General features: G+C 40.4%; 1 protein-coding gene across 2 annotated transcripts in view; it reads right to left on the bottom strand.

Moving 5' to 3' along the window:
* Positions 1-27,546, bottom strand: part of PAX3 (paired box 3) — a 94,018-nt gene that overhangs the window by 26,306 nt on the left and 40,166 nt on the right. For both annotated transcript variants that reach the window (XM_060015512.1, XM_060015514.1), the window contains exon 5: positions 3,818-4,023. In XM_060015512.1, coding sequence (XP_059871495.1) covers positions 3,818-4,023 — 206 coding nt within the window. The remainder of the gene's footprint in view (positions 1-3,817; positions 4,024-27,546) is intronic.

Genomic DNA, 27,546 nt, shown 5'->3' with positions numbered 1-27,546 from the left:
CAGCAGGATTACAGCAAAATTGTGACTTGCCCAACAAAACATTTTTGGCAAAGCTGAAACCAAAACCCACATCTTCTGAGACTCCTAGTTAAATGCTTTTCCACAAGCAGCTTCCTTTCCTGTCTTCCATTACCTGGGTGGTAAGAGAACAATGCTTGCCTACTTCTTGGAGTTTTAGATGGAATATTTACTAAAACGTTTACACATCATAAATGTCTGCAAGTCACCCTTCCTTACAAAACTTTAGTGCTCGCCCTTATTTGCATAGTAACAGCTACCCAGGAGGTGAATTAGGCAAATTAGTCTTTGCTGTACAATCATTCTTAGATTGTGTACTCAGATCTGACTCTGATAAATATAACATAGCTACTGTCTAAACAAATTTTTATGGAATACTGACATAGGTCTAATTTATTAAAGCTTTAGTCTCATTTTTATCCAGAAGGGTTTAGAAGGTGTTTTTTTTTCCCCCCCTCTGGGAGGAAAAAAAAAGGAATGTAGACACATTTGGGTTTTTTGTGGGGGGGGGGTGCGGTGTTTGGTGTTGGGTTTTCCCAGGTGCCCCAAATTAAAATAACTCACACTCTCTGGCTATCACTCAAACTGAGTTGACTTTGCTACTGCTTTCCCAGATCCTTCTAAAAACTAAAGGATTTTGTTCTGGCATTTTAATCAGTGATTAACTACTCCCTTCTTTTTCCTGCTGGGTTAAGTAAAAGATCCATATGCCGGGTGTTGTAGGGAATTTGTTAGGCTGTAGATCATAGCTGTGGTGCAAGACGTGATGTGTCTCAAGGGAACTAATGAAGCCATAAGGAATGCAAAGAGTCACCGGGTTAAAGCCACATTAGGACAGCTGTTAGGTTAATGAGGGCCCCGCTTCGGAGAGGAGGTCACTGTATAGAAAAATATGAACCACTCTTTATTGGTTTGATCCCATGTCCTCTGGAAGTTAATGGGCCATTCTTATTCTCCTTTGACGTTCACTGAGCCAGATGCGAGTGCCGGGCACTGTACAAGCTGCATGCGGTTGAGATTAACTCTGTCCCCCCATCTTTGTCTTTGGCAAAAGCAACAATGAACGAGGGAGAGCAACACAGCACGCTCTTTTCAATTTTCCGTCACTCTCTTTGTTTGATTTCTTTACAGCCAATGTTTATTTTTTGACTCTGAGTTCAGAACTGATCTTCGATCTATCTTAAGGACAGACCCAGTATGTGGGCTTGGCCAGCCAGAGAGGATAAGGACCAGATCCTGGAATATAGTGGGCAGTCAGTAAAGGTTTGCCAAAAGAATGGAAGAATGAATGGACCTCACTTTCCATTTAAACCAGGTGATCACATAACTATAATAAAAACAAATAGATTTGATATATGTAATATTTGTAGCATTATTATATATATTATAATACATATGCTGTATATATTACCATAAAATAATGTGATATTTATATATACGTCTATAAATATCATCATGATTTGTGGTCAGCGGTGGACATTTCTGGGAAGGAGCGCTATATCACAATGTAATAGGCAGAGGGATCGAATAGCTCCAGCTGTAAAACATTTGTGTTGCAAACCCCAGCATATCTGTGACTCTTCCCTACACTCACCTTTGCACCCACCTCCAGCTCACACGATCAGCTGCCTACCTTCCACCTTTCAAGGCAGTTCTCTCCTTTCCATCCTCACTGCCACTGACCTACTTCAGAAACCACTGAAAAGTTTGCCGTTGTCCATGTACCACCCCTAAACTCCACAGAGTGCCTGGTACATAACAAGGATTCCTGAAATGATGAGTGAATAACCTGAGTTGACACACTTCTGTATGTTATATCTGACATAATCATATTCTCCCCATAATGATAACCAAAGTTAAGAATGAACATTTTCATAAGTACCAAAAAATAAACACTAAGAATACAAAGAGAGCAAATAGATTTTCAAGCAATCATATTCCTTCCTGCCACCCTAGCACTCCCTACCCTTAACCAAATTGAACTATTCACTGTGTTCTCAACACGACTAGAGTGAAAAATGAAAGGTCATCTGATATGCAACTCATGTGCTTCCGACTCTGTGCTTTTGCTCATTATTCTGTATTACCAAAATACTCTCCCAACCTCCCTGTCCAATGAATATCTATCTAAACTCAAAAGGCCATCTGAACCCTCCCTTCTTCATGATCCCCTCTTGTTTACTCCAATAAAATCTGACCCTTTCCTCTTCTCGACTCTCACTGCACTTCAGCTCTCTCTAACGCACTTATCATCTCGGCTTTGTTTTTAAATTATTCATGCGTTTACTTTATTACCCATTAAATACTAGTTCCTTGAGAAATTTGCCTTAATTCATCTTAGTGTTCCTTGGCCTTCCTAGCACTGTGATGATCAGAAAGAAAGTCAAGTTGAAGAAAACAATCCCTCTGACTTGGCTCTGCAGGCTACGAGAGGCTATTCCAAAATAGTCTGTGATAGGAGAGGTAGTTACATGCTTATGGGAAAGTGTCGATCAATCTGGAGACCACATCAACTGCCTAGTTCGCTGCTGAGTCCCCAGCCTCACTCTAACTATGAACGTCAAGTATCTGGCAATAACATGACGTTTCCAGACAAGGTAACTTCACTCCTGGGGCAGTAAGGGGTTCCAGGATACCCTGAGGCATTTGTAATCTTTCCAACCATGCTTTACTGCCTTGAGAAGAAAGTTCATTACTCACAATGAAACATCATTCTATCACTCAATAGAAACATATTACACCAAAGTAGCCTTTCCAGAGGGTCCAGAACACTTCTGAGTTGAAAAGATAATTTAAAATGTTCTTTAAATAATACAGTTACTTGCAATGCTTCTAGACTTAAAGGAAGGGATTTTACCTTATATAACTTTGCACATCTTCATAATTGAAAGGCCATAGGGAGGAAGTGTATGGAATCCAATTACCTCCATCACTTACTAGCTACATGACTTTGGGTAGCTACTTAAATAGTCTGAGTCTCAGCTTCCTCATCTATAAATTGGGGATATTAATAGCACCAACCTAGGGTTTTAACGGTGAGTAAATGAACTGATTCTTATAAAGCATTTAGAACAGTGCCTGGCACAGAGTAACCACTCAAAATTTTGCTATTATCTATGTACCACCCCCAAAGTCTATACAGTGCTTGGTACATAACAAGGATTCCTGAAATGGTGAATAAATAATGTGAATTGACACCCTTCTCTGTGATACATCTGATATAATTACATTCTCCTCATAATGACAACCAAAGTCTAAAATAAGAATGTCTACTTTCATAAATACAAAAAAAAATACTAAGAATACAAAGAAAGCTAATTAAATGGATCACAGTTTTAAATCTATATATATAAAATACTTGTATCAAATAATGTGATAGAAAAGAAGCAAATATAGCCATCACATCAATAAATTTAATTGGACTTATCAACCTATTAAGAGGAAAAGGAAAACTTTCTGACTGGTTAGCAAAGTAGTATGTTGCTGTATACCACAGACATACCTTGGGGGAGATGGCGGGGCAGGGGGCGGGGGGGGGGTGTTGGCAGGAGGTGCTTGGACCAAGCACATGCCATAAAATGGAAACGGAGGTCATGACGTCGTTATCACGACACGGCGAAATATGAAGGAAAGAAATGAGAGAGAAAGGAAGAACTTTATAATGTGAGAGGCTGCCATGCACAATGAAGGACCATTCCTGATACATTTACTTTCTTGGTCTGAAACATGCTTTAGAGGAGAAGACACTCTTGTTTCCTGTGTGGGTTTAAGCAGGAAGGGGATGTTTGGATGTCAGTACCTGTACTCGGGCCTCGGTGAGCTTTGCCCTCTGGGCCAGTTCCTCCCTAGTGTAAATATCAGGATAGTGAGTTCTTTCAAAAGCCCGTTCCAGTTCTTCAAGCTGCTCTGCTGTGAAAGTGGTTCGGCTCCTGCGCTGTTTCCTCTTGAGCGGTAAATCTGGTTCAGAGTCGATGTCAGAGCCTTCATCTGATTGGGGTGCCGAGGCTAAAAGCACAGGAGAAAAAAAGTGATCAAATGTGAATCAGAAAACAAGTCTGGGGAGTTCACTGGTAGCTGAGCAGTGAGGATTCAGCACTGTCACTGCCATGGCCCGGGTTCGATACCTGGTCAAGGAACTGAGATCCCACAAGCTTCTTGGAGTGCCAAAATATGAAAAAAAAGAAAAAAGAAAAAAAAGTCTGACCAAGCTATAATGATTCAAATCCTAGTCTAAAGTACATTCCCAATGTCCTCCCACTGACACAAAGCCCCTCCTTGCAGTATTACATTATTAAATGGTATTTAATCTCTTCCCCTATCCCATCTCCAAGGCCCCCAGGCAGAAATAATGGCTCTCTGCACCTGTCATTCTAAGCCCATTATGAACTCTTAGAAAGCAGAGACAGGCCTTACTCCATGTTTCTGGCCCATGTCCTTAGCCTTTAATGGGTACTCCGTTCTTGTCTAATAAATGAATCACATTTAATCTGGTTCCTGATCAATCTTCACCAGCCTTTAGACCAGGAAAAAATTTGTTAAAAAGGGATTTTTTAAATTAATATTCCAAAACTGACTTCGTATCTAAAAAGGCAATAATCGTAAACTAGTGCAGGATTCCTATAAATTTGTAGACTATACCGCTCCTATAAGAAACACCGTGTTCAATTTACTCTCTCATTGCCAGATATTAGGAAATGCTTTAAGGAGAGTTTAGACATTGTTAATGCAAATCTCAAGAACAGACTCAGGAAGAAGCAGGCATCGTCTACGAAACTGTTTCTAAACAGAAGTTCAGAGTCTGGGTCTGAGAGGCAGCTGCTTAGGACCGCTGCCTAGTTTGAGGAACGCAGTGCAAAATAAAAACGCAGGACCCCCGTGTTCACAGTTATCACGAATTTCAAGATGGCAACTACAGAGCATAAAACTAAGCACGGGGCCTTCTGCACAGGGGGCCCTGAGCGACTGCATAGGCCACACGTCCCTGAAGCCAGCCTTGCTACAGGCCCCCTCCTCACCAAAGCTTGAATTTGCCTGGATGAGCACGCATCAGGAAGGAGACCTTCCAGTTTTAGTATGCAGGCGCCCAAGAAACCGGAGGAGGAGTTGGGAAATTAAGTCGAAATTGGCATTAATAATGCAATTTAGCGTCTGTGAGTTGTGACAGTAGAGCACCTGTTGGCCAACAGCAGGTTCTTCAGCTTGAAGATGCACCAGACATAGGGCTCTCGGTAGGAGAGCAGCCCCCTCCCAGAGGCCTGGCCCTCAGGACAGTGGCAGAGGTTGTCAGAGGGCTACCAGGCCACAGACTCTTGAGTGTAGCGTGGGAGCCAGAGCAGCCTTGCCCCTGAACACATGCAAATGCTCTCAAAACTTCCCAAATAACTGGAGGATCCTCTGGGGAAGAGGCTGAGGTGTGCTGTCAGCAAATGAGGAGAGAAAGCCAGAAAATTGTAGATGACTAATGTCAACGTCAAGGTAACTCATCTCCGCCCCCCAGGCTGGTAGAACCTGGGGAAATGCCGGAAGTGCAAGAAGCGATCCTAAAATGAAGTATCTCCTATACTACTAATTCTCTTTTCTCTTAAGCTCAAACTTAGTTCTGCCCTATAGAAATTTAAAATTTCATTTTACTTCAGTATAAATTATACGCTGCCCCAAAAGGTACACATCCAAAATAACCCACAAATATAATTTTAAGTTTTCTAATATTTTAGTCCTTCTACATTTTATTCACATTCAAATACTGTGAAATTAAGAGAGTAAATTAATAATATATATGACAAATCAAAGAAAACCGATACTGGCACATAAAAGCAAAAGGGAATTATAAGATGTAATGCTCTACTGTATGTTAGCCATTAAGCTTGGTTTTTCGATTGTTATCTAATTTAATGTAAAATGGTCTAATTTAATATAAATCTTATTTTAGGAAATGTTAGTATTAACTGAAAGAAAGAAAAATAGACTTTAAGTATGCTAACACTTTACAGGAGTATTAACATGCTAAGAAATATGTCATTCATTGCATTATAAACTTCAAAAGCAGCCAATACAACTTACATGTGTATACCTTTAATAAACGTGAACCAAATTAAAAGAACAATAATTTGTGCCTAATTGTAGGGCAGCGGTTCTCAAACCTCTGGAGCATCAGAATCCCTGGAAGAACCTATTAAAAACCAGATGGCTGTCCCCTCTTCTTATTCCATACGTCTGGGGTGGGCTCTGAGAATTCACATTTTTAACACATTCCCTGGCGATTGACGCTGATGTTACTGATCCTGGACAGACACTTTGAGAACGCTCTGCAGAACATTTCAGATTAATTATTCACTTCCCCCTCAAAATTCCCAAGTATATAAAATATTTTCTGCCACAATTTATCCAAAAAATTGCTCCCACCTGTATTTTTTTCCGTTATAAATAATATACTCTCCAAGAAACAGATTACTCATTCCCCTAAGAAGAAAATAAATTTTTATAGAATGTTTTCCTTCCATGCTTCCAGTTTCTGTTGCCCTGACTTTTCTGTCTAAAGTGAATTCAGGTGAAAAACTCAACAGCATTTAAGAACTGACCAAAATCTCTCCTCTGCCTGTGAGAACCTTAAATCTTTGCTTGCACTTTCTCTTACTATGATCCCATTAGGATAATAGTATGTGGAAATTTTCATGTTTCCTTTGGGAGTCTCTGGGGCTAGTAAATCCTCCCAAGTAAATATGATGTGCCATGCATTGTCAGGTCAATTAATCAAAATCATCGCTGGTTTCTGGAGAAAGAGGGCTGCTTAGATGTACAAGTACCAACCAGAGTTAATTCTGAGGGTCAAGACCACTGTTTCACCTTAACAATTAACATCCCCCAGAATAGAAGCTCTATGAGCTCAAGACCCTTCCTTTGCCTTGTTCATTGCTAGAATTACTGCTGGAACATAATAGGTGCTCAATAAATACATGCTGAATGACTAGAAGTACAGGAGAAAAATTAAGTTTTGAACCAAAACTCACTTTTCTGTCACAATTTTACATCTTTAAAATGGAAATTCTGCTCTTTTGAGTCACCCAACTACCACTTATAGATGAGCTTTGGGGCGGGGGTTGTGAGTCCTTGAAAATTACTTGGAAATTCTTGCAAGTACTTGCATGCCTGAATTTTTCTAGGAAATAATTACCAATTTTTTCAAAGAGGATTGTGATTTTTAAAAAAAGATGAAGAACCACCAACAGTCAGTGATAAACAAGACTCAAGACTATCTGAGTTCAATAGCACAGCCTTTACCACCAAAAATAAATTTTTCTTTAACAAGCTAGCAAATTACTACTTTTATTCCTAGACTGTTTATTCAAAAGCAATCCAAAGGTTCCATCTAACTAGGAAAAACTCCAAATAGCATCATTTTAAAGACACTGAGGAAACGATTTGCCTGATTTTTCTGCTAGAAAATTATCTGAACCAGCTGATCATTTTTGACACGATGAAGCCACAACCTTACAAGTCAATTCTAACTTTTCCCCATCTGTAAACTCCAAAAGGATGTGGGCTTTAAAAAATGTTCAGTCAGCAACCCTAGATTAATCTACCAGCTAGGAAATACTAGCTCTTTCTAAAGATGGAAACACTACCATTTCTTATACTACTCAATAGAATTAAAATGTTTTTTGTGTTTTTTTTTTAATTTATTTTATTTTTGGCTGCGCTGGGTCTTCATTGCCGCGAGCAGGCTTTCCCTAGTTGCGGTGAGCAGGGTCTACTCTTCATTGCAGTGCACAGGCTTCTCATTGCGGTGGCTTCTCTTGTTGCGGAGCACGTGCTCTAGGCAGGTGGGCTTCAGTAGTTGTGGCTCACGGGCTCTAGAGCGCAGGCTCAGTAGTTGTGGCGCACGGGCTTAGTTGCTCCGCGGCATGTGGGATCTTCCTGGACCAGGGCTTGAACCCGTGTTCCCTGCATTGGCAGGTGGATTCTTAACCACTGCACCACCAGGGAAGCCCTAAAATGTATTATTTACACAGAACATGGTTCACAATAATGTCCTAAATTTGAATCATTCAGTTTTTACCAAAAACAAGTCTAAAACTTAAATCCCATTTTAATAGCACAAATTAAATCAATCCGTTGAAGTTCTATTTTACATATTTAACTTTACTCAAGATACTGGAACAAATTCGATACTAGATACCAAGTATCTAATCTTGCTAAATATTTCAGCAAAGTAAAAACAAGGCCTTTCTTTCAGACAGCTTGACAGAAAGAAATTATTTTTTTTCTGTGAATAATATTTAAGCTATGACTTGAAAACTACAAGCAGTGTTAGCAAGACAGTTATCTAAATGCTAATAAATTGCCAGGATATAGCAACTAGATTAAATATAATTTCTTCAGTCTATTTATACTGTCTGGCCTTAATTTTTTTTTTTTTTTTTTCGGTACGCGGGCCTCTCACTGCTGTGGCCTCTCCCGCTGTGGAGCACAGGCCCCGGACGCACAGGCTCAGCAGCCATGGCTCACGGGCCCAGTCGCTCCACGGCATGTGGGATCTTCCCGGACCGGGGCACGAACCCGTGTCTCTGCATCGGCAGGCGGACTCTCAACCACTGCACCATCAGGGAAGCCCTGGCCTTAATATTAAAGGGAGACTTTCATACATTTAAGTTGCTCAGTCACATTCTACACCTGCCTTCACAAAGTTTGCTTTACTGTTCTTTAGAGATATTGTCCCCTAATTTGAAATTCCAGAATAGTTCTCATAAGAAAATCCATATCAATACATAATACATGGTCCTTTAAGTGGAGATTTTATTGTTTTAATTGCATAAAAATTCTCAGATTTTATCCTAATCCATATTCTTATCAGACTTTGAAAGTTTTGACTCTATTACCAAAACCCCTTCACAATCCATTCTCTGACTTATACATTTGTTTAACTCAATGTCACCAATGAACCTGAAGCAAACCTTCCCAAGAGGTGGAGAATTTCTCTCCTTTCCTTACGTAACTACACAAAAACCCGTGAAGTAAATACTCACCCCAGAAAAAGGAAAGATTCAGAGAGGTTATTCAGGTCACACAACTTGGAAACTGGGATTTGACCCAGGTTTATGGGACTTCGGAGAACTCTCTCTCATCTAGCCTGGAGTGTTCTAAATAGGTGTTGAGTTTCTTTATCACACACACACACACATACACACACACACACAAACAGTCCCCTTTTGAAGAGGAATACCGGAAACACACCAAAACAGGAATCCCAATGTAAATCATTTAGCTGATTGCCACTACTATTCTTATTTGTCCCAAATTTTCGAAACTTCTTAGAACCAAATGAAATTGACAGAAATACAACAGTTTAATCAATAGTATATGCCAAATCAATTTCCCAATTGAATTTAATTCAACAAATATTTATTGAATTCTTTATATATTCAAAGTATAGATGTTTAACGACAATAAAGCACTAAGAAATGGATCAATTTTCCAAGATATTGAATGAATTTAAGAAATTAAAGCAGTCAGTCTGACCATGTGCAGTCGCCATTAATAATCATCACAGACGCTTAGTTCTAAGATCCAGGGTCAATAGGGAAAATACTACTGTTCACAAGCAGTTGAACTGATCACTCTGTTTATATCTTTATTAACGTCTTCTTTTTTGATATTAAAGGCACCTAGTGAAAGGATATCAAGAGCTGTAAAGTAACCTCAAATTCTTTTTAGGCAAAAGCGTAGGAATAAAAACTTGAAATCTGTTGGGATATTCACAAGTTATTCAGCAGAAACCTCAGCGTGATCACCAGGAAAATGTCACCTCTCACCCAGGTGCCTGAGTGTTTCAACTCTGTGCTTTATTCTTAATTTTAAAAGAAGCTCACTTCTTCTTTTTCTATGTTAAGCTAATTCTAGGTTTTAGGAGCAAAATTTTTAGTTATCCCAATCATCTCACATTAACTCCCCAAATCAACCTTGGGAAAATGGACATTTTCTGCTTAAAGAAAAAAAAAAAAAGATCAAGCATAGGCAACAATCATACCCCATAGGATTACAAATTCTTCTTTCGGAAACAAATCAAACTGGGAGGAGAAGGCAGAAGTATTACCACCAGCGGACCAACCATGAAGTTTAATTAAAGAAGGAATTACAGAATTAGAGAGTATGTCTTTGTCCGTTAACCCCTTGTGACCTCTTCTATAGCCTCAGGAAATATTTCATCCTAGTTAATGCTATTATACATGAGATCTTACCTCAATTTTATAGGGATTTAGTCACGTGGAATTCTATAATTATTGGTTTCCAGACCAGTATAATTCAGAGATGGGAGACAGGCAAAAAGTGGAGAGCCAAAATCATTCACAAGCATGCACTTGGCACACTGTCTTTCTTCTCAGCAAGACTTTTCATCTGAATAATTAAAGAATCAAAACATGACAACCATTTAAACTCTATGTTTTCCCCAGATATAACACAATGCAATTTACAGACACGGGAGGAGGTGGGGGGAATCTCTCTCTGCAGGTTTTGAGGCTGAACTTCCTTGGTCAACTGTCATTTATTCTAAGACAGCCTCAGACCAAATCAGATGGTCGTCCCATCTGTACTAACCTTTCCAAGCAAAACCTGTCAGCGTCGGCACTCGAAGCTATGTTTCACCGATGAAAGAACAAGATACAGATAAAAATCGTGCCTAAGAGCCCCACAAGGTGGTTTCACCCTGTGTCAGACAGCATGAAGGTATTTCAGAAGTATATCCCATGAGGTCTTTAACGGGTCAACTTGAAGTTGGACGTACTTACTTGGCTAATTGTAGAATGTCTCCTGTGTTTGTGAGTTTCACCATTCAACACCAAGGGGACAATGGGACAACTAACTGTTTTCTGATCTGAAATAGCCCTTTTACACTGAGAGAGATGTGAATGACCTCTCTCCTGTTTACTCGGGTGAAAATCAGGAAGAGTCTGATATTCCCTCACAGACCCAGAGTAAATGACAAATGACACTTTCCCTTTGTGATCTTTGGGATTTTTGTTGACTTATTTGGAGGCTTTTGTTGGATCCCAAGAAATGGCCTGTGGCCGAGGCCTATTCTACCGATTTCCACGCTCCATCTGTGGAATCCATCAATGGAGCGTTTACCCTCATTCAGGGCTCTGACACCTGCCTGGCAGGGAGCAGCAGACACAAAGAAAGCCGGAGTGGATGAGAAAGGGGAGGTTGGGTGTTTTTTTTTTTCCAGAGGAGGGAGGAGGGGGAGGTTGAAATGGAAGCACAGTAGGGGTTAATCCAAGCCAGTTGAGAGACTTCAGCACCTGGAAGCTTCTCTGCCACATTAATTCACAAGCTAAGAAGTAATCGGCAACATTATTTTTTTTAATGTTTTTAAATTGTATATACGTCAAGAGAAGGAAAAAAGAAGAGACCCCGCTGAAAGGAACAAACCAAAGATTTACAACAAAACCCTAAAGTAGATCTAGAAAGCATGTGTGACCTAACAAACTCAAGCTATCTAATGAACTTTCCAGAATTCCTAACTCAGAACTAGGATTTGAGTAATTGTGACCATGATCGTTGATAAACTAGGAGAGATAGTTTATAACCTGATCAGTGGCCTCTTGGCGGGTGGCGGTGGGGGGGGGGGGGCAGGGGGTCTTGTTTTGCTTTTATTGCCTCTACAACTTCTCCCCCAATTTGCCAGCCCAAAAATCTTTAGCAAAAAAAAAAAAAAAAAAAAAGCAGGACAGTGTATGGCAAGAATATTCTGGGCTCTCTCTCGGAAAGGTTCTTTTAAGAACTCTAAATCTAATTAAGACCCTCCAGCCATTCACCTACTCTCGTTCCCGCCCAGCAGTCCCCATCTGGGGGCTGCAGAAATGTAACGCCGGTCCCCTCCCCTCTGACCCAAGCCCTTCCCTCGGAAGCCGCCTTCTCACAGCACGGGGTCATTAGAAGGAAAATAAGCTCCTGCCAGGTTGGTGCTAATCAAAATAGCGCAAATAAACCCTGACACTCAACAACTCCCCGAGTCCCTGCTGCCCTGGGAGGAGAGTACAGATTGGTTATGAATATGGCCGGCCGCGGGGGCAGTCCAGGAGGGCCGCGTGTGCTCCGGGGCCCGAGAGTGACTTGAAATGCACAACATGGACCATTGGGTGTTTATTTAAGATAAGGGCTGACAAGCAGAGGCTGGCTGAACGGCCAAGCTGCCTCCGAGGCAATGAGCTGCGTGGCCCTAAAGACCCCGGATCCTGAGGTTCTAATAACATTGAATTTCAGGTGTGTGTTGGATCTCAATCCACGTTACACTGAGGAAATGTAATCCGGTGGAGTTCCCTCCTAACAGCCACTACCTGACCATTAGCCACTTAAAAGGCCTCCTTTGTAACAACACAGCTAGAAAGAAAGGCTATTTCTCCTTCACTTATTGCAGCCCCGCTAGTGATTATTTTTAGTAGCTGTATTCGTTGATGTGTTTAAGTAAAAACATGTTTGTGCCCTTTCTTTTCCCCGACACAAGCAACATGTTGCTTAAAGGAGCCACAAAATCCCAAGCAAACTGCTGTTTCAGCACCTCCTTCCAAAGGCATAAAGTGAAGAAGGAATCGTTACTACTTTTGGGGACCCTGACAGTGACCCAGATTAACCCAGTGGCTTCTTAAACCCTTTATTTTGAGATTTACGTGTGTGTAACAAGAATCCTTTTAACGAAATGAATCTCTCTCATCAAGCAAAGATGAAGCCACACTTCCCTACCCGACCCCGGCAAATGATTTCTACTCGCAAATATTTGTTTTCAATGGCTTTTTGAAACTTCGTGGTAAGCACCACCAGCGTGTTTCAAAGAGAAAAAAAGAAAATGTGCTGCTATTCAATTAGGAAAACCGATTAGTTAACTAATTAGTCAGCTAACAGCATTCTAAGAATAGTCTCCCCTGATAAGAACTTTCCTCCCTCAAGAGCTTAAAAGTCAGTCATAATTAAAATTAAGAGCCAGAGCTCTCTCCGTGCTGAAGTCTCCGTGTCTCTAAAAGCAGTAAGCTAGGTTTTGGTTTACTGGGACTGGATTGCAGGGAGCAAAGAAAGGTAATTTGCACACTGAAGGGGAACAGGAAAACAGTAGTTCTTGTGAAAGGAAAAGGGCCAAGTGACTTTTATTTACAATTGCCAAGAGAGAGGCCATTATTGACCATATGTGCCACAATGCCCTCTTATCACGGGCTGGCCATCATGTCCTTTGGGAGCTGTTAATGAACTGGGTAATTGAGCTGCTGACATGTGTTACCAAAACAAAACAATAGGAAGAAGAGACAAATGAACATTTTATTTGCCAATCAGAGTAGGTTCAGCTTTTCAGGGAGCTGCAGCTAAGTAACTGACTGAATACATAAAACAGTGCATTGAGAGCAAGCAGATGCAGACACAATAATAGTTAACTGACAGCTTATGGCCCATCTGTGCTTAACATTTTGTTAGAGAAATTACTTGACTTGCTAAAGAGACAAGTCATACATCTGCCCCAAGTGCTGCATTATAAGAGATAAATCATCAGCTAAACTGTTTCATGACAATGAAAATGACAATGCTTATTAACAGTTATGCTGGGATATTTTGTCAGCACAGCTTGACACAGTTATTACTTACTAAAAGTGTGACAACTCATAGATATTCAATGGAATTGAGTCAGGAAAGAAAATCAGGACACAGCAAACAAGTTGAAAGAACAATAGGCATTTTTAATCTCTCAGGATTAAATATGCATTTCTAAAATGTTATGAATGAAAAAAATAAGTGCATGAAATAGAACATAAGATCATGTTCCATATAGTAATTATGTATCTTTCTTCCATTTACACCTTATTTATGCACAACTGTAGAATATTGGAAATGCTCTCGTTCTGGGTGGCTTACCACTAATATCACCAATGATATCAGTTTAAGGAATAATTGTGGCTAGCCATTTTACTTTCCCAAACATACCTTCTTTTCCTCCTTTGGGAAAATATTTCTCTAATAGGGAAAGAAAAACCATGTTGCAAAACACCCACTTTATGAGGAGATTTAGCTTATGTTTTTGTCACTGCATCTGAATTGATACCATATTTTTTGGTCCAAGTGTCCATCCACTGCCATGTAGAGCAACTTCATTCTGAAACCATTTTTATGTAAACTGGTTAACCAGAGGCAGAACATGGATCTCTCAAAGCCCTTCTTGTGATGGTTCCTTCAACATTCTGGCAAAATCACCTCCATAACAGTAATAATGATATAAGAAAAGCTGCTATTCACTGATTTACTGACAGCTTACTATAGCCAACCACTGCTTCCAGCGTTCTTTATGTGCCTTTTCTCTCGTTACCAAAACCCTATTGGAGTATTGTCATCCCCATTTTACAGATGAGAAAAAAATGAGTTCTCAAGAGTAATGTAACCTACCTGATCAATGAGAACTAAGAGAGGCTACCCAAATATAAGATCAATGAGTAACACTGTTATTTGAGGAACAGGTCGGTTAAACCATTGATGTGGGTTGAAAAAAAAAGGCCAGTATCGTCACATTTTTCTTCCAAGTCACAGTCAACCCTATAAATCCGTTGCGAAAACATGACCATAAAAGGTGAGTGATATTTTCCATGGTGGTTGGTGTATGTGAAATTATGTTACATACAGTTACTAAGAAAGAATTCTGGCTATGAAACCCAAACCTTAACTATATTTACAGAGCTTTAAATAAGACACAGTTGACAAAGAACCACCCTGCCTTTATTTTCCACTACCGAATATTTTTGCTATTGTGTGCATCAGTCATTTAAAAGTCAACAAATAAACTAAGGCTGAATATATAAAAGAGGTGACCAGTTACACAAAGAGCCTTTCAGCAGGTAGAAAACAAAAGAATGCTTTTGCCACCCTTATGAAGACAAGATAACCCAAGACACACAAAACCTAAACAACTAAACTTTGTCAGGATTAGCATGACTGGGAGATGTTTGGAAAGGAGAAGAAAGGCAGATTAAAGAAGAAAGTTAAATACTACACTTTTTGTGCCAGAAACCAACCAAAGGAGTTAAGAAGAAAAATGACTAAGAGACCTGAAATACCAAAGCAAAACATTTACAGAATTTCAGAATCAAAGGAAGCAACTTTTGGCCAGTCCCTTCATTTTGCAGTTGAAGGTCAGAAAGAGCAAGTAGGGTTGCCCCAAATCACACATCTTTCAGTAAACATTTACTGAGTGCCTAAGATTTGGCTGGTATTGTCCTTGGCACCAGGCATGCAAATATGAATAATGTATGGTGCTTAAACTCAGAAAGTAAAACTCAAATCACCTAACTCCCTCTCCAGTGCTCTTTCCAGTGAATCAAAGTAAAGTATCACTATATACGGAAGATAATCCAGCCATGCCCTGCAGCAACAGGAAGATTAAGTGGTCTCTCAAGGCTGAAAAACCTAGATACATTATTTACTAAATAACAGAGCCATAGATTCTGTGCGCCTGTGATCTTTAATACAGAGATCAAATTAATACATAAATGCTTTAACTGACACCTCCCATATGGTATTTCCAGATTGTTTCTTTGCTTTTCGTTTTCTCTTGGGTTCCAAAAGGAAGAAAAGAGGCAGTATGGGAAGCTTGTTTTGAAAATCCAAATCTTATCTGGGTCCATTATTGCTTGTTGGAAGATAGAAAGAGGTAATAACTGAACATAAATGAAAGAGGAAACTTTTCCTGGAGGCAAAAGAGAAGGCTGAGCTTAATTCTCCCTGGCAAATGCATTAGTAGCAACATCAAGGTCATCATCAGAAATCACTCATGGGAGACCTACTGTGCAAGTAGTACTTTGATAGAGGCCGGGAGGAAAGGGATAATGAAGAGAGTGGGATTTCTCTCCATCCTGCAGAGGTATGATGCTCAGACTTGGAAGGCTGGCTTCCAAATTAGTGTCCTATCCCACCAGAGGACCCCAGGAGGAACTGGCAAACCAGTCGAGATGACTAAGCAGATAATGGTAAATCATACATCACTGTCCTTAGTCAGATAGGGATGGCTGATTTTTGAAATTTTGTTTTCTTCTCTTTGCATATAAGCAACAGTCATCGTTGAATTCGGAAGAGATGATACCAAAGGTTTGGACAAACAAAGCAGTAAGCCATGGTAGAAGACCCCCGGCTCTAGAGACAAGCCAATCTACTTCAAATGCCCACCTGGCCACTGCCCCTCTGATTTGGGGCAAGCTGCTTAACCCTCTGACTCGGTTCTCTCATTAGTAAAATGTGGTTTAAAACATATGCTTCAAAGACTGGTTTTAAGGAAAGAAGAGTTTGTGAAGCACAGAACAGCTCCTGATGTACAATATATCCTCCGAAAATGTGGCCCTCTGCATCCCTTCACCTTCATACTATCCAACCCCACCGGGCATTAAAAAAAAAATACCATGATAAAAATGCTCTCTAAGTTCTAAGACTCAGAGAGAAAAACAATCAACAAAACTTTGAAGATGTATGTAGCATTTCCGGATTTTGTGAAATAAGAGCATTATCCTGTCTCTCATCTGCTTCCTCTTCTGAAGATCCTGCCCATAATCAGCCAGTATATACATATCCACTTACAAAGGATATTCAGTTCTTGCTCCATTTCCAATTCCCTTAAAAATCTAAAACATAGCCCAGGATACTCTACTCCTCCTGGCCCAGGGCATGTGTCTGTGCTGTGGGATCAATGGTTATGGTAGCTATGAGAGTAAATAAATCCTGTGCTCCCAAATACCTCAAGACTTAAACAAGAAGGCTGAGCTTAACAAAAGTCAGGCAAACAGCCTACAAGAAATTAAGTATACTTGACCTCTCCTTTATGCCAACATTCATTTCGATTTCCATGGGGAAGAACTTTGAGTATGTTTGCTTGGAGGCAAATTCTCATCTTCAATTTTGTCTACTGATATGAATCTATATAGGCAAAATGAAGCATAGTTTTGACCAATTCACTATCTTCTCATTTTGATTAGTGGCCACAACCAATGTGAATAGGTCAGGTACCCAACTCTAGAAAAGAAAAAAAAAAAATCAAGAACTCTTTCAAAAGCAGGCTTCTATGTGAATTGTTGGGCAATTGCCTTTCCTCTCCACATTAGCTTTCCAGGAACTATCTTGCAGAGCTGGAAGGAAATGAATAAGGAAGTTTTAGGTAGGAGAGAGTAAGGGAGGGAAGGACAGAAGAGGAAAGAACAGAAGAGAAGAGGGTCAACTTTCCTTCCTCATGAAGAAGAGTAATAACACAATAAGTGATTTCAGAGTTAGTGGGTTGACCCCAGGCACTCCTTTCTCCAAAAGGCTCTGATGACAAGTCTTGTTGAGTTAGGAATGCCTGCTCGGACAGAATGGGGCGGGCAGAGGGTAAGGGTCTGAAAATGTGTCCTGATCTTCGGCAGCTTTAAATAAATTAAGGACCCTCCTGGATGCTGACCAAATGTAGTCCTACGCATCCTTCCCACCCACACCAGCCAGTAATTTTAACTGGAAATCACCCCATCAATATGTAAGGATAATGCCAGCATTTAAAGACTATGTTGCCAATTTAGTTCAAAGTGAAGCCCTACTCTTCGTCACCCAATTGTAAGTTTATTCCTAAGAAGAGTTTCTTGGACAAAATACATTTCTTATTTTGTTGTGGATTTTTGACTTTACATTATAAAGGTAAATTACATTATAAAATAAAATTTGAGCAGTGTCTAAAATTAGAGATCAGATTGTGTAAATGGATGGGTGGACGGATGCATAGACGGATGGATAGATGGATGCATGAATGTGTAGATGGATCAAGAGAGAGATATAGATTGGTCAATCTCCTTTACCGTATTTCTTTCCATTCTTTTGTTCCATGTATATTATTAACGAAATATAAGTTTTTAATAAAAACCCTCTCTTGGGCTTCCCTGGTGGCGCAGTGGTTGAGAGTCTGCCTGCCGATGCAGGGGACACGGGTTCGTGCCCCGGTCCGGGAAGATCCCACATGCCGCGGAGCAGCTGGGCCCGTGAGCCATGGCCGCTGAACCTGCGTGTCCGGAGCCTGTGCTCTGCAACGGGAGAGGCCACAACAGTGAGAGGCCCGCGTACCGCAAAAAAAAAAAAAACCCTCTCTTGATTAGCTACACAATTAAAAGGTAAATAAATTTTTTTCCTCCAGCAAGTATTCAAATGAATTTGTTGTTTTAGAATAACAACAAGATTGTTTGGTTGGTAGTATTGTTGATATGTAAAAATTTCACTTGAGTTCTGAGGTTATGTAGGGTGCTTCCAATTTGCTCATCGAAACTTGTAGATACATTTGAATGTACAGATATAAGCATTTGCCCATGAGGACCGAGATAAATGACGTGTATTCACACTGCGTTCACATGTGAATGCAGTTATGCAATTCATTCAAACAAGCACTGAAGCCACTGTCATACGTCTCTCTCTCCACTCTCACAGTAAATAAGCCACAGTTTTAAGAAAGCTTGTCAAAGGCCTGAGTCATCAGAGGTGGTTGTCCTTACTGACCACGCCTCTCAAATCCTCATCCCCATTTCCAACCATGATGCAACTGAGTAAGAGGGGGCCCTTAAAATGCTTTCTTCTTCCTGGTAGAAGAAGCCAGAGCAGGATCAGTGTGTGAATGTCTGAGCATAAGATGGGCATAAAGAGAGACAGTGGCTAGAAAAGAAAACCAACAGGAGAAAACCAACTGAAACAGGAAGATGACGTTCCAGGTAACTAACAATGTAAATTGCAGGGGAAAAATTAGGAATATTGTTTAAAATATTTTTTCCACTATTTGCTAGAGATGTTCATGTTTTGTATTAAATGCGCTGCCTAGCACAGAATTTTAAAAACTGGAAATTACTTTAAAAATCATCATGATTTACCTTACTGATCAAAAAATAATAACTGAGTTTCAAATGAATGAAATGGTACCTCTATCATCATCTGGCTTGTTAGTGACAGAGTTAAATCTCAGACCTAGGTCTTCAAATTCTAAATTCTGGTTCTTTTCTCTGTATCACACAATCAACTCATAATTTTCTGTGGATCTGTGGGTGAAGTGACTTCTATTTTCTGATCAACTATGGTAGGTAGAAAACTTCTCCCAGATGCACTGAATCCAAGAATTAATGAAATGAGATGAAGCACTTTGGGCTCAAATTGGGCTCAGATGGAAAAAAATATCTAGCATCTCAACCATTATATGCACATTTAACCATTATATGATTCTGTTTTTTTCTGATTATTAAAGTTCTTTACCTCATTATATCTTTGTAACAATTCTGTGAGTTAGAAATTAGTATCCTTGTTTTTCAAATGAAGTTGATACTCAGAGGGTTTAAAAGGACTTGCCCAAAGTCTCAGCAAGCCAATAAGGTTCCAGAATTAAGGAGATAATCACCAATCTTCACTCTAAAATGCATAGGAATGATTTCTAGATCATCTATTTCTTAGTATCATTCACATGCTCAAGTAACATGTATATTCAAATACCAAGCACTAATAACCAATTCTTACAAGAAATAATGACTAATATATTCCTGAATAAATCAGCTTCAAAATGTAGAAAACTATTAATGAACATGTACACGAATATCTACAAAGAGTTCACCAAGTGGAGTTTAAAGTTTTCATTGGACTGAAACAAATCTACTTCCCAGAATCCCTTGTGCTTACCAAAATGGACCAAGGATTGGCCATATCTTGACTTTGCCACCTTAACCCACTGTCTGTTCTACCACCTTTCTGCCCATCTTTACACAATGTCAGGTCTCAAAACCCAGTTCCACAAAACCTTCCCTGAACCTCCCAATCCTAAATACCCCTCCTTTCTCTGTACTGCAGGAGCACTTCATCTTTTCCATTCCATCGACACTTTTCCTTCCTAATTGAACTATTGACTAAACTTTCAGGTCAACTCTTTTGCAACCATACATTTCTCTGACCACTTCCTCGAATGTGTATAAATTTAGTTGTATGTCCCAGTGGTGCCTTTTCATTTAAAGGGTCAAGCAGTCAGAGGTCAGCAAACCAACTAGTAAGTTTATACAGACAAACCTAACAAATGCAAACACCGCCTTACGAAGAGCAGGTTTTGAGGGAACTTGGTCCTTTGCTTGCCAGTTGAGTAGTTGTGCAAGCGAAAAATGAGAGGCCATCTGAAGGGAAACTGCTTTGTGTGTCAAAGTTCAATGGTTATTTAGACTGCTCTGATGCTGAGGAATTCACAGAAGAAGAGAAATTGACAGATGGTGTCATGGCTTTATCACAAAATAAGGAAAGAATAATTAAGAGAAGCATGGAGACCACTCTATCTCAATTTTTCCCAGAATTCCAGTTAATTTTGGAGGCATCCAAAGGCCAGAAATGAAGAGACTCTTTCTTGGCTTCAGTGGTTACCAGTGAGACAAAGTATATGAAAGTGTTTTGTAAACTGTAACATTCATGTAACATATGTATTTTTGTCTTCGTCATTACCACCATATCATCGTTATTATTGTAACAGATAACGCAGCACCAAACTTTATTAGCCAATATTAAATTAAAGAGGCATTATATTAAGCCTTTCACTTTCTACAGAAAATAAAAACTATGAGTGTATGAGGTTCTCTTCTGATAGCTTACGATATCTGCCCTTCAAGATTTCTCAAATATCCTGATTTTTTTTAATACAGGAAGACAACAGCAATGTCATTCCTGTCTCAGCTTCATGCCCCTTTCCCTGAGAAAAATCTTTCCTTTCACAATGTCGTCTTCAGTCTTAGGCCTTAGGGAAGATTTACTCTCAAATCCCAGAATTCTACATATCTCCCAACAAAGGTGTTTTTCTTTTCCCCTTCCGAAAAGGTTTAAGTAAGTCCCAGCCTGCAAATACAGAGCCAGAAACAGATCCAGGCTTTGTGGGGTCTGAAGCTTTTACGATTTGGGGGGACAGAGTTCTTTAAAAATAACCCACAAAACTAGCTTATTTTTGCCTATTTTACAAAATCACATGAGCATGTGACACATTTTGAGGGCCCTTTGCAAGGATTTGGAAGGACTCCTTGCCAGTAAGGGCTCTGAAGTTAGCTTCACTGTAAATCCACTTTTGCACATAAACCTGTGGTAAAAGCAGAGAGACCCTAAGTGCAGTGCACAAGAGAAGGACACTTCTTCTACATCCACACTTCTTGCCATGAACATAGTGTAAACATCCCTAAACAACAGCAATGAAGCCCAGTTTACCCCCCAAGTAGCAGGGACAGACAAGTCAATCAATACTCATGATTGTAAACTTCTTTCACGGGGACATGGGGTTTCTTCCTCAATTCCAGTGAAATCAGCCTTCAGGGGCAGCCACTTCATCAGCCTGTGAGCAAAGCCCATTCCATAAACTATAACAGAGCCATACGGTCATGGATAATACAGAGAACCTCATGATAAGTACAGAAAGCCATTTTGCTTTGTTTTCAAACCTTAAGGAAACGTCTTGGGAATCCGGGGCATGTCCTGGGGAGGGATCTCATGAGGCTGCTGACACCCTCATGAAATCACCACCATGAGTGTGGTTCTTCCATGTGCTTATTCCTTTCACTCATTAGCCTCAAAGGGAATACAATTCAAATGACTTGTGAATTATTATTTAAATATTTTTTCTGCAATGAGTATGTGTTACTTTTATAGTAATGGAGATAGTTCCAGTATTGAGAGGTAACCCAAAAACACTTGGGTATTTTTATGAGAATTTGCAAACAACCTTCAGTCGATTCAATACTTTAACCAGCACGTGAAATCTTTTGGTACCTAAAAGGTGACACTACGAGCACCCTCTTAAACTTGAAAAAAATCAGAAAAATAATCATAAACACGATTAAAAATTCTGTGCATGTTAATTAATATGGTCACATCTTGCATGGGAAACGTTGGCACCACAGAAACTGGAAAAAATTATTATGATAAGGAAGAGGGAGGACTTCCCTGCTGGTTCAGTGGTTAAGACTACACGCTTCCACTGCAGGGGGTGTGGGTCTGATCCCTGCTTGGGGAACTAAGATCCCACATGCTGCACGGTGCGGTCCAAAAATAGAAAAAATTAAAATTTTTTTTTAAAAAAGAAAGAGGTCCTTGCACCAGATTTAGGCCAGATATAATACCCTAGAAATTGAAGTGGAAGAAATGGGGCTATTACAAAGTTACAAGGAAAAAAAACCGGTTGGCTGTTTCAGGCACAAGTGCCTTATAATTTCACTTAAATATTACCTTGCATTTCTTCTTTAATTGCATCTGAAGATATGGCTTCATTCTCACCTGAGGTTTCTGAATTCTGAATATGTTATAGGACCTCACAGTTTTACCCCAAATAACTCATTCAAGACTAAATTTCTTTATATTTCTTCACTTTAGATCAAGCACTAATTTTCACTGACCTCAGTAGTTCTAATACATTACCATCTGAGAAAGATTTCTTAAAGATGAAATTTTGCCAAGACTCCACGAAATTGAAAATGCACTTTGCATTTAAAGGACCACCTATCCCATGACTTCAGTTGTCTACTAGAAGTGTTCCACTTTGAGGGTATAACCAGTCTCGGATGAATGAGGAAGGACTGTTGACACCCCATCACATGCTTTGCAACAGAACCAGATGTTGCCAACAGAACTCTAATAATGGGAATCTCCACAAACATAGATGTGGCAATAGGAGATAAAATAATACTTCCAAATTGGAGATGTAATGGTCTATAGCAGGGGTCCGCCAAACACGACCTACTACCTTACCTGTCTTTGCATGCCCTGTGATCTACTAAGGATGGTTTTTACATCCTTAAAGAGTTGAAAAAAATTAAAAGAAGAAAAACAACAATGCATGAAAACTAAATGAAATATTAGTGTCCATAAATAAAGTTTATTGGAACATAGCCATGCCTACTCATTTATGTATGGCCACATGCTACAAAGGAGTAGTTGTGACAGAGACCAGTGGTCCACAAAACCAAAACTATTCACTATACAGTCCTTTATAGCAAAAGGTCTATACGATAGTACCTGGTCTATACAATAACCAACATCTTATGGGTACTTATTACGCATCAGGTACCATGTCAAACATTTTTACTTGCTTCTGTTCATCTAATCTGCAAATGAACACTATTCCCCATTTTATGGATGAAAAAACTGAGGCACAGAGTTACTTAACTAGTATGAAGTGGAAGTAGATTTGACATACTAACTTTCTCAGGTAGATGCTTGTGTTTATGAATTCTGTGCCAAATTTCATCCTCACATTCCCTGTCACCCCCAAGCCACCACCACTTGCATCACCCAGGGGTAGGCAAAATACAAAACACAAACTCTCATTTTTCCCTAGCACGATGCAAGTCCCAAGCCCTCTGCAGTATGCATGGAGGGATGCCTTATCCTATCTCCAGGGATGAATGAAGCCAGAGTTGTGGGGGATTTTTTCCCGTGAGGACCCATGTCCCTGTAATGTTACTCAGCTTTACAGAACAAGTGTCAAACTTCATTCATGAATTAATCACACCCAAGAACCAAAGTTATTACTCAGTTCACAAGCAGATAGAGAACCAGGAAACTCTTTTAATTGATCAACTTTCCCAGATGGTTTGAAGTCTTGCACCTATGGTTACTTTAGCTTAATGTTGACCTTGGCTTTGACTTCAGACTATTGGATTGTCTTGGATCTCCACATGAACTCAGTGACCTCTGACGCAAGCCACTAGCTACACCCACAGAAATGCTAGAACCATAGTTGTCACCTGACTCCCCACTCCTATGTCCCGATGGCCCACACACAACTGGCATCCTTTTTATCTAAGTGGCCACCACCGGGGCAGCAAATTTACCTATTTGGTAAACAAGGAAGCTAGAGGCAGCACACACACACAAAAAAAGAACTGGTATTTTACTCCCAGGATTCTATTCTCAACCCAGTCCTTCAGCTGGGCAAACAGTTGCCTAAATTGTATTCACCATCTGTTAAGGAGTAATAAGAATCCATAGGCGGGGCTTCCCTGGTGGCACAGTGGTTGAGAGTCCGCCTGCCGATGCAGGGGACACGGGTTCGTGCCCCGGTCCGGGAAGATCCCACATGTTGCGGAGCGGCTGGGCCCGTGAGCCATGGCCGCTGAGCCTGCGCGTCCGGAGCCTGTGCTCCGCAACGGGAGAGGCCACAACAGTGAGAGGCCCGCGTACCGCAAAAAAAAAAAGAATCCATAGGTGATGGTAAGGAACAGATTTACAGGAGCACGAATAGACTTTGAAAAATGTGGAGAACTGCAGAAAGGTAAAATAAAAGTAAGTTATAGTTTTGAAGTATAAAATATGTATCCTCATTTGACATTAGTATGCTAACTTTCTCAAACACTGAAGACATTCTAGGGTGTGACTCAGAATCTAAAACTTCATGCCAGCCAAGACCCTATTTATACGAGTAACCTTAGATGATGCACCACCAGAAATAGCAATAAAACAAGTTGTCAAAGATATAACCAGAGTCCAGATAACAGGACATAACCTGTACCATACATATGTTTAGACATACGTTTTTTTTCCAGGAAAAAAAAAAGGGATCAAAGTTTTTAATAACCTCATCACAAAATTTTTCTCTAATTTCTCATTTATTTCTTCACCAAATGTTTATTTAGTGCCTACTCTACGTCCAGGTCTGTGCAAAGCAGTACACGCAAAAGGGTGAACAGAACAGAGCTCACACTTTAACAAATATCAAATTAAAAAAACATCTGACATCCAGTCTCCAGGAAATGCCAATTGCAAAGGTTTTTTTTCTTAATGCATAGTTTCACTTTAAGTTTTCAGTCAGACATATTAGATGGTTTACCAGATAATAGTTGGACTTCTAATCCCATTTTGTGTTCAGTGGATATATTATTTGCCTGCAGGGCGGGTAGTGGTGGGGAGCTGTCACAGTCTTTTTTCACTTTACATGTTGTCAGTGTTTTCTCACCTTACATTTAGATTGTCTTTGTTGTACTGAAATATGTTTGTCTGCTCTGACATGCTTCCTTCTGCCATAAGCATTGTCCGATGCTTCAGACATATGTGGTTGCTCTGAAGGTCTGAAAGTCAGGGTCTCTTAGATACCCAGAAAAACCTTTGGAAATCTGGGTTTCCCAGAGTCTCTGAGTATTATTTTATCACAAAGTCATCTCTGAGACCCATCTCAGGGTCTGCCCCTAAACTGATGTCTCCATCAAGGCCAGGATGCAAGAAAGTATCGTCGCTGTCTGAGACCACTTGAAGATCTCTGAGATTTTTGTTCATATTATTTTCGTATCACTTTACAGTGCAAGCATGTCAAACATCTCAGTTAATATCAACATGCATTTGTCATAAACCCTCATGTACTTAAGATTTACTATTAAACTTTCTATTCTCAACTCAGTCAGTTGGACGAGTTGCAACTCATCCAACTGAAGAGAAATAGAGATTTTGTTTTGTTCAGTAGCCAAACTCATTTACAGATTTCACTGGGGAAAGAGGGAATGTGTAGTCTTCAAAAACATGAGTCATGGGATCTGATTTTAATACTGAAAATGAGTGAGGCAGTCCCACTCTTGAGGTTTTGTGATAGGAAATGTCTGCCCTGCCTAAATATGGTCACAGTCTCAAGGAGATGGGGGGAGGAGTAGCAGGACCTCCTAGCTGGAGAGGCCTCATCAGGTGGTGAAGTTAGCACCACTATTACACGGGGATATCATGCAAATCACCTACCAGCATCCACATCAGAATCACCTGCGGTGTTTGTTAAAAAATGATGATTGCTGAGCTCCACTCCAGATCTGCAAAGTCGAAATCACTTGAAGATGATCCCAGAAATATTCTCTTATGCAAGAAGCCCAGAAATTAATGGTAGTAATATCTACACTTACCTAGCACTTACCATATCAGTCAAAGTTCTGAGAATTTTTTGCATACTAATTCAGGTTCTCTATGTATGACTCTTAGGTTCTGTGAAGTTGGACCACTGGGCTAGATTTCGGAGTAAGATGCACGTGGAGTCAAATCCTAGATCTGCCATTTTTCCAGCAGTGTGCTTGCCGGGAGGTTATTAAACCTCCCCCAACCCCAGGGAACTCATGTTCAAAACAGGGATAATAATTCCTATTTTGCATGGTGTTGTGACGATGGCATTTCTTATACACATAAAGTACCCCACAGAAGCGCACTAGAACTCTCCGCCGAGTGCTGACGCAGGGCGCACTATCTTCCAGGGGGCGCTCAAGTGCCCTTAAGCAAAAGTCCACCCTTGAGCACTAATGACAAACCCGGTAGCATTCCTTACTCGCAGTTGTGAGATCCTCCCTTGAGAATGAGGAGCTCCTTCCCTATGGCTTGTGCCGGACCCTGTCCTTGGAAGCCTCAGAGCCCCTGGACTCTTTTCTTTCTTCCGGGATCGGGAGTGTGCAGTAATCAATCACATTCCAGGGGGGCAAACAGAGTGGAGACAGAGCTCTTAAGCGTTTTCAGAGTTTCCACGAAGGACTTTCTCTGCTCACAGAAAACCATTCTTTCCCTCCGACCAGCCCCGAGGACCCGAGGACTGTGCTCACCATCGCCTGGAAGATGCCTTGATCCGAGCAGGACCTCCTCTCGGCCGCTAATACCATCCTCCCTCTCAGAGCCCCCTGCGGTCCCTCCTTGATCCCTCGGGCTCACACCGACGCAGGCACTTCCTGATCTTTACCTCCCCCTCTCCGCTCCCACCGAGACAATCCCCCAGGTACAAAGACCCCCTAACCTCCTCCAGGCCCTCGGCCCGGGAGACTCGGAAACTGCGCTTTGATTTCTCTACTGCAAGGAATTAGCTTTTCTTTACTAGTAGCCTGGAAGTCTCATTTTCTCATGAATACAAAATTAAATATTGTATGTAACGGCGATGTTTAAACTAATCATCTTTTAAATTTCCTTTTCCAAAAATTCAGAAAGTGAATACCAATACGGTATCCTTAATGTTATGCCTCAACTACGCAACTTGTTTCAGGGAACGGTAACCTGACTCCATCTCGGAAAGCAGGCGTCGAATTTGATGTATTGGTTCTCCTCTCCATTTTGAAATTTTACGCTGTCCCTAGACCGACACTACTTCTAAAGGTATTAAACTTCAGCTCAGCCTGCATCAGGGAAGTGGACCCTGCAATTCTGAGACAGTTTTGCTTAATAAGGCAAATTGGAGACAGTAAATATAACTATTAATAGTTATAACAGGCTGTAGAGCCTGCTGGTAAAATCAGGAAAATATTCACGGAATGGGCACACACAGACACACCATGCCATAGGCTCTTTTTTTGTGAGGAAAAACTACTAAATGGGAAAAAAAAAAAAACCCAAACTGCCTACATTTTGCTTCAATGTCTCCGCATGCCGTCCATTAACAAGGACACAAAAAATATTTGCTGACTAAAGGGCTCAGCACTTTTAGGCCTCAGATAATATCTAATTCCTCACACTCTTTGCCTGACTATTGAAGTTATGACGTCATGGTAATTCAAGGTGTATATTGTTTTC

This window comes from Delphinus delphis, chromosome 7 (genome assembly GCF_949987515.2).
Source record: "Delphinus delphis chromosome 7, mDelDel1.2, whole genome shotgun sequence".
Lineage (NCBI taxonomy): Eukaryota > Metazoa > Chordata > Mammalia > Artiodactyla > Delphinidae > Delphinus > Delphinus delphis.
The sequence above is the reverse complement of the archived record's forward strand: the minus strand, read 5'-3'. Positions and strand labels throughout refer to the sequence as shown.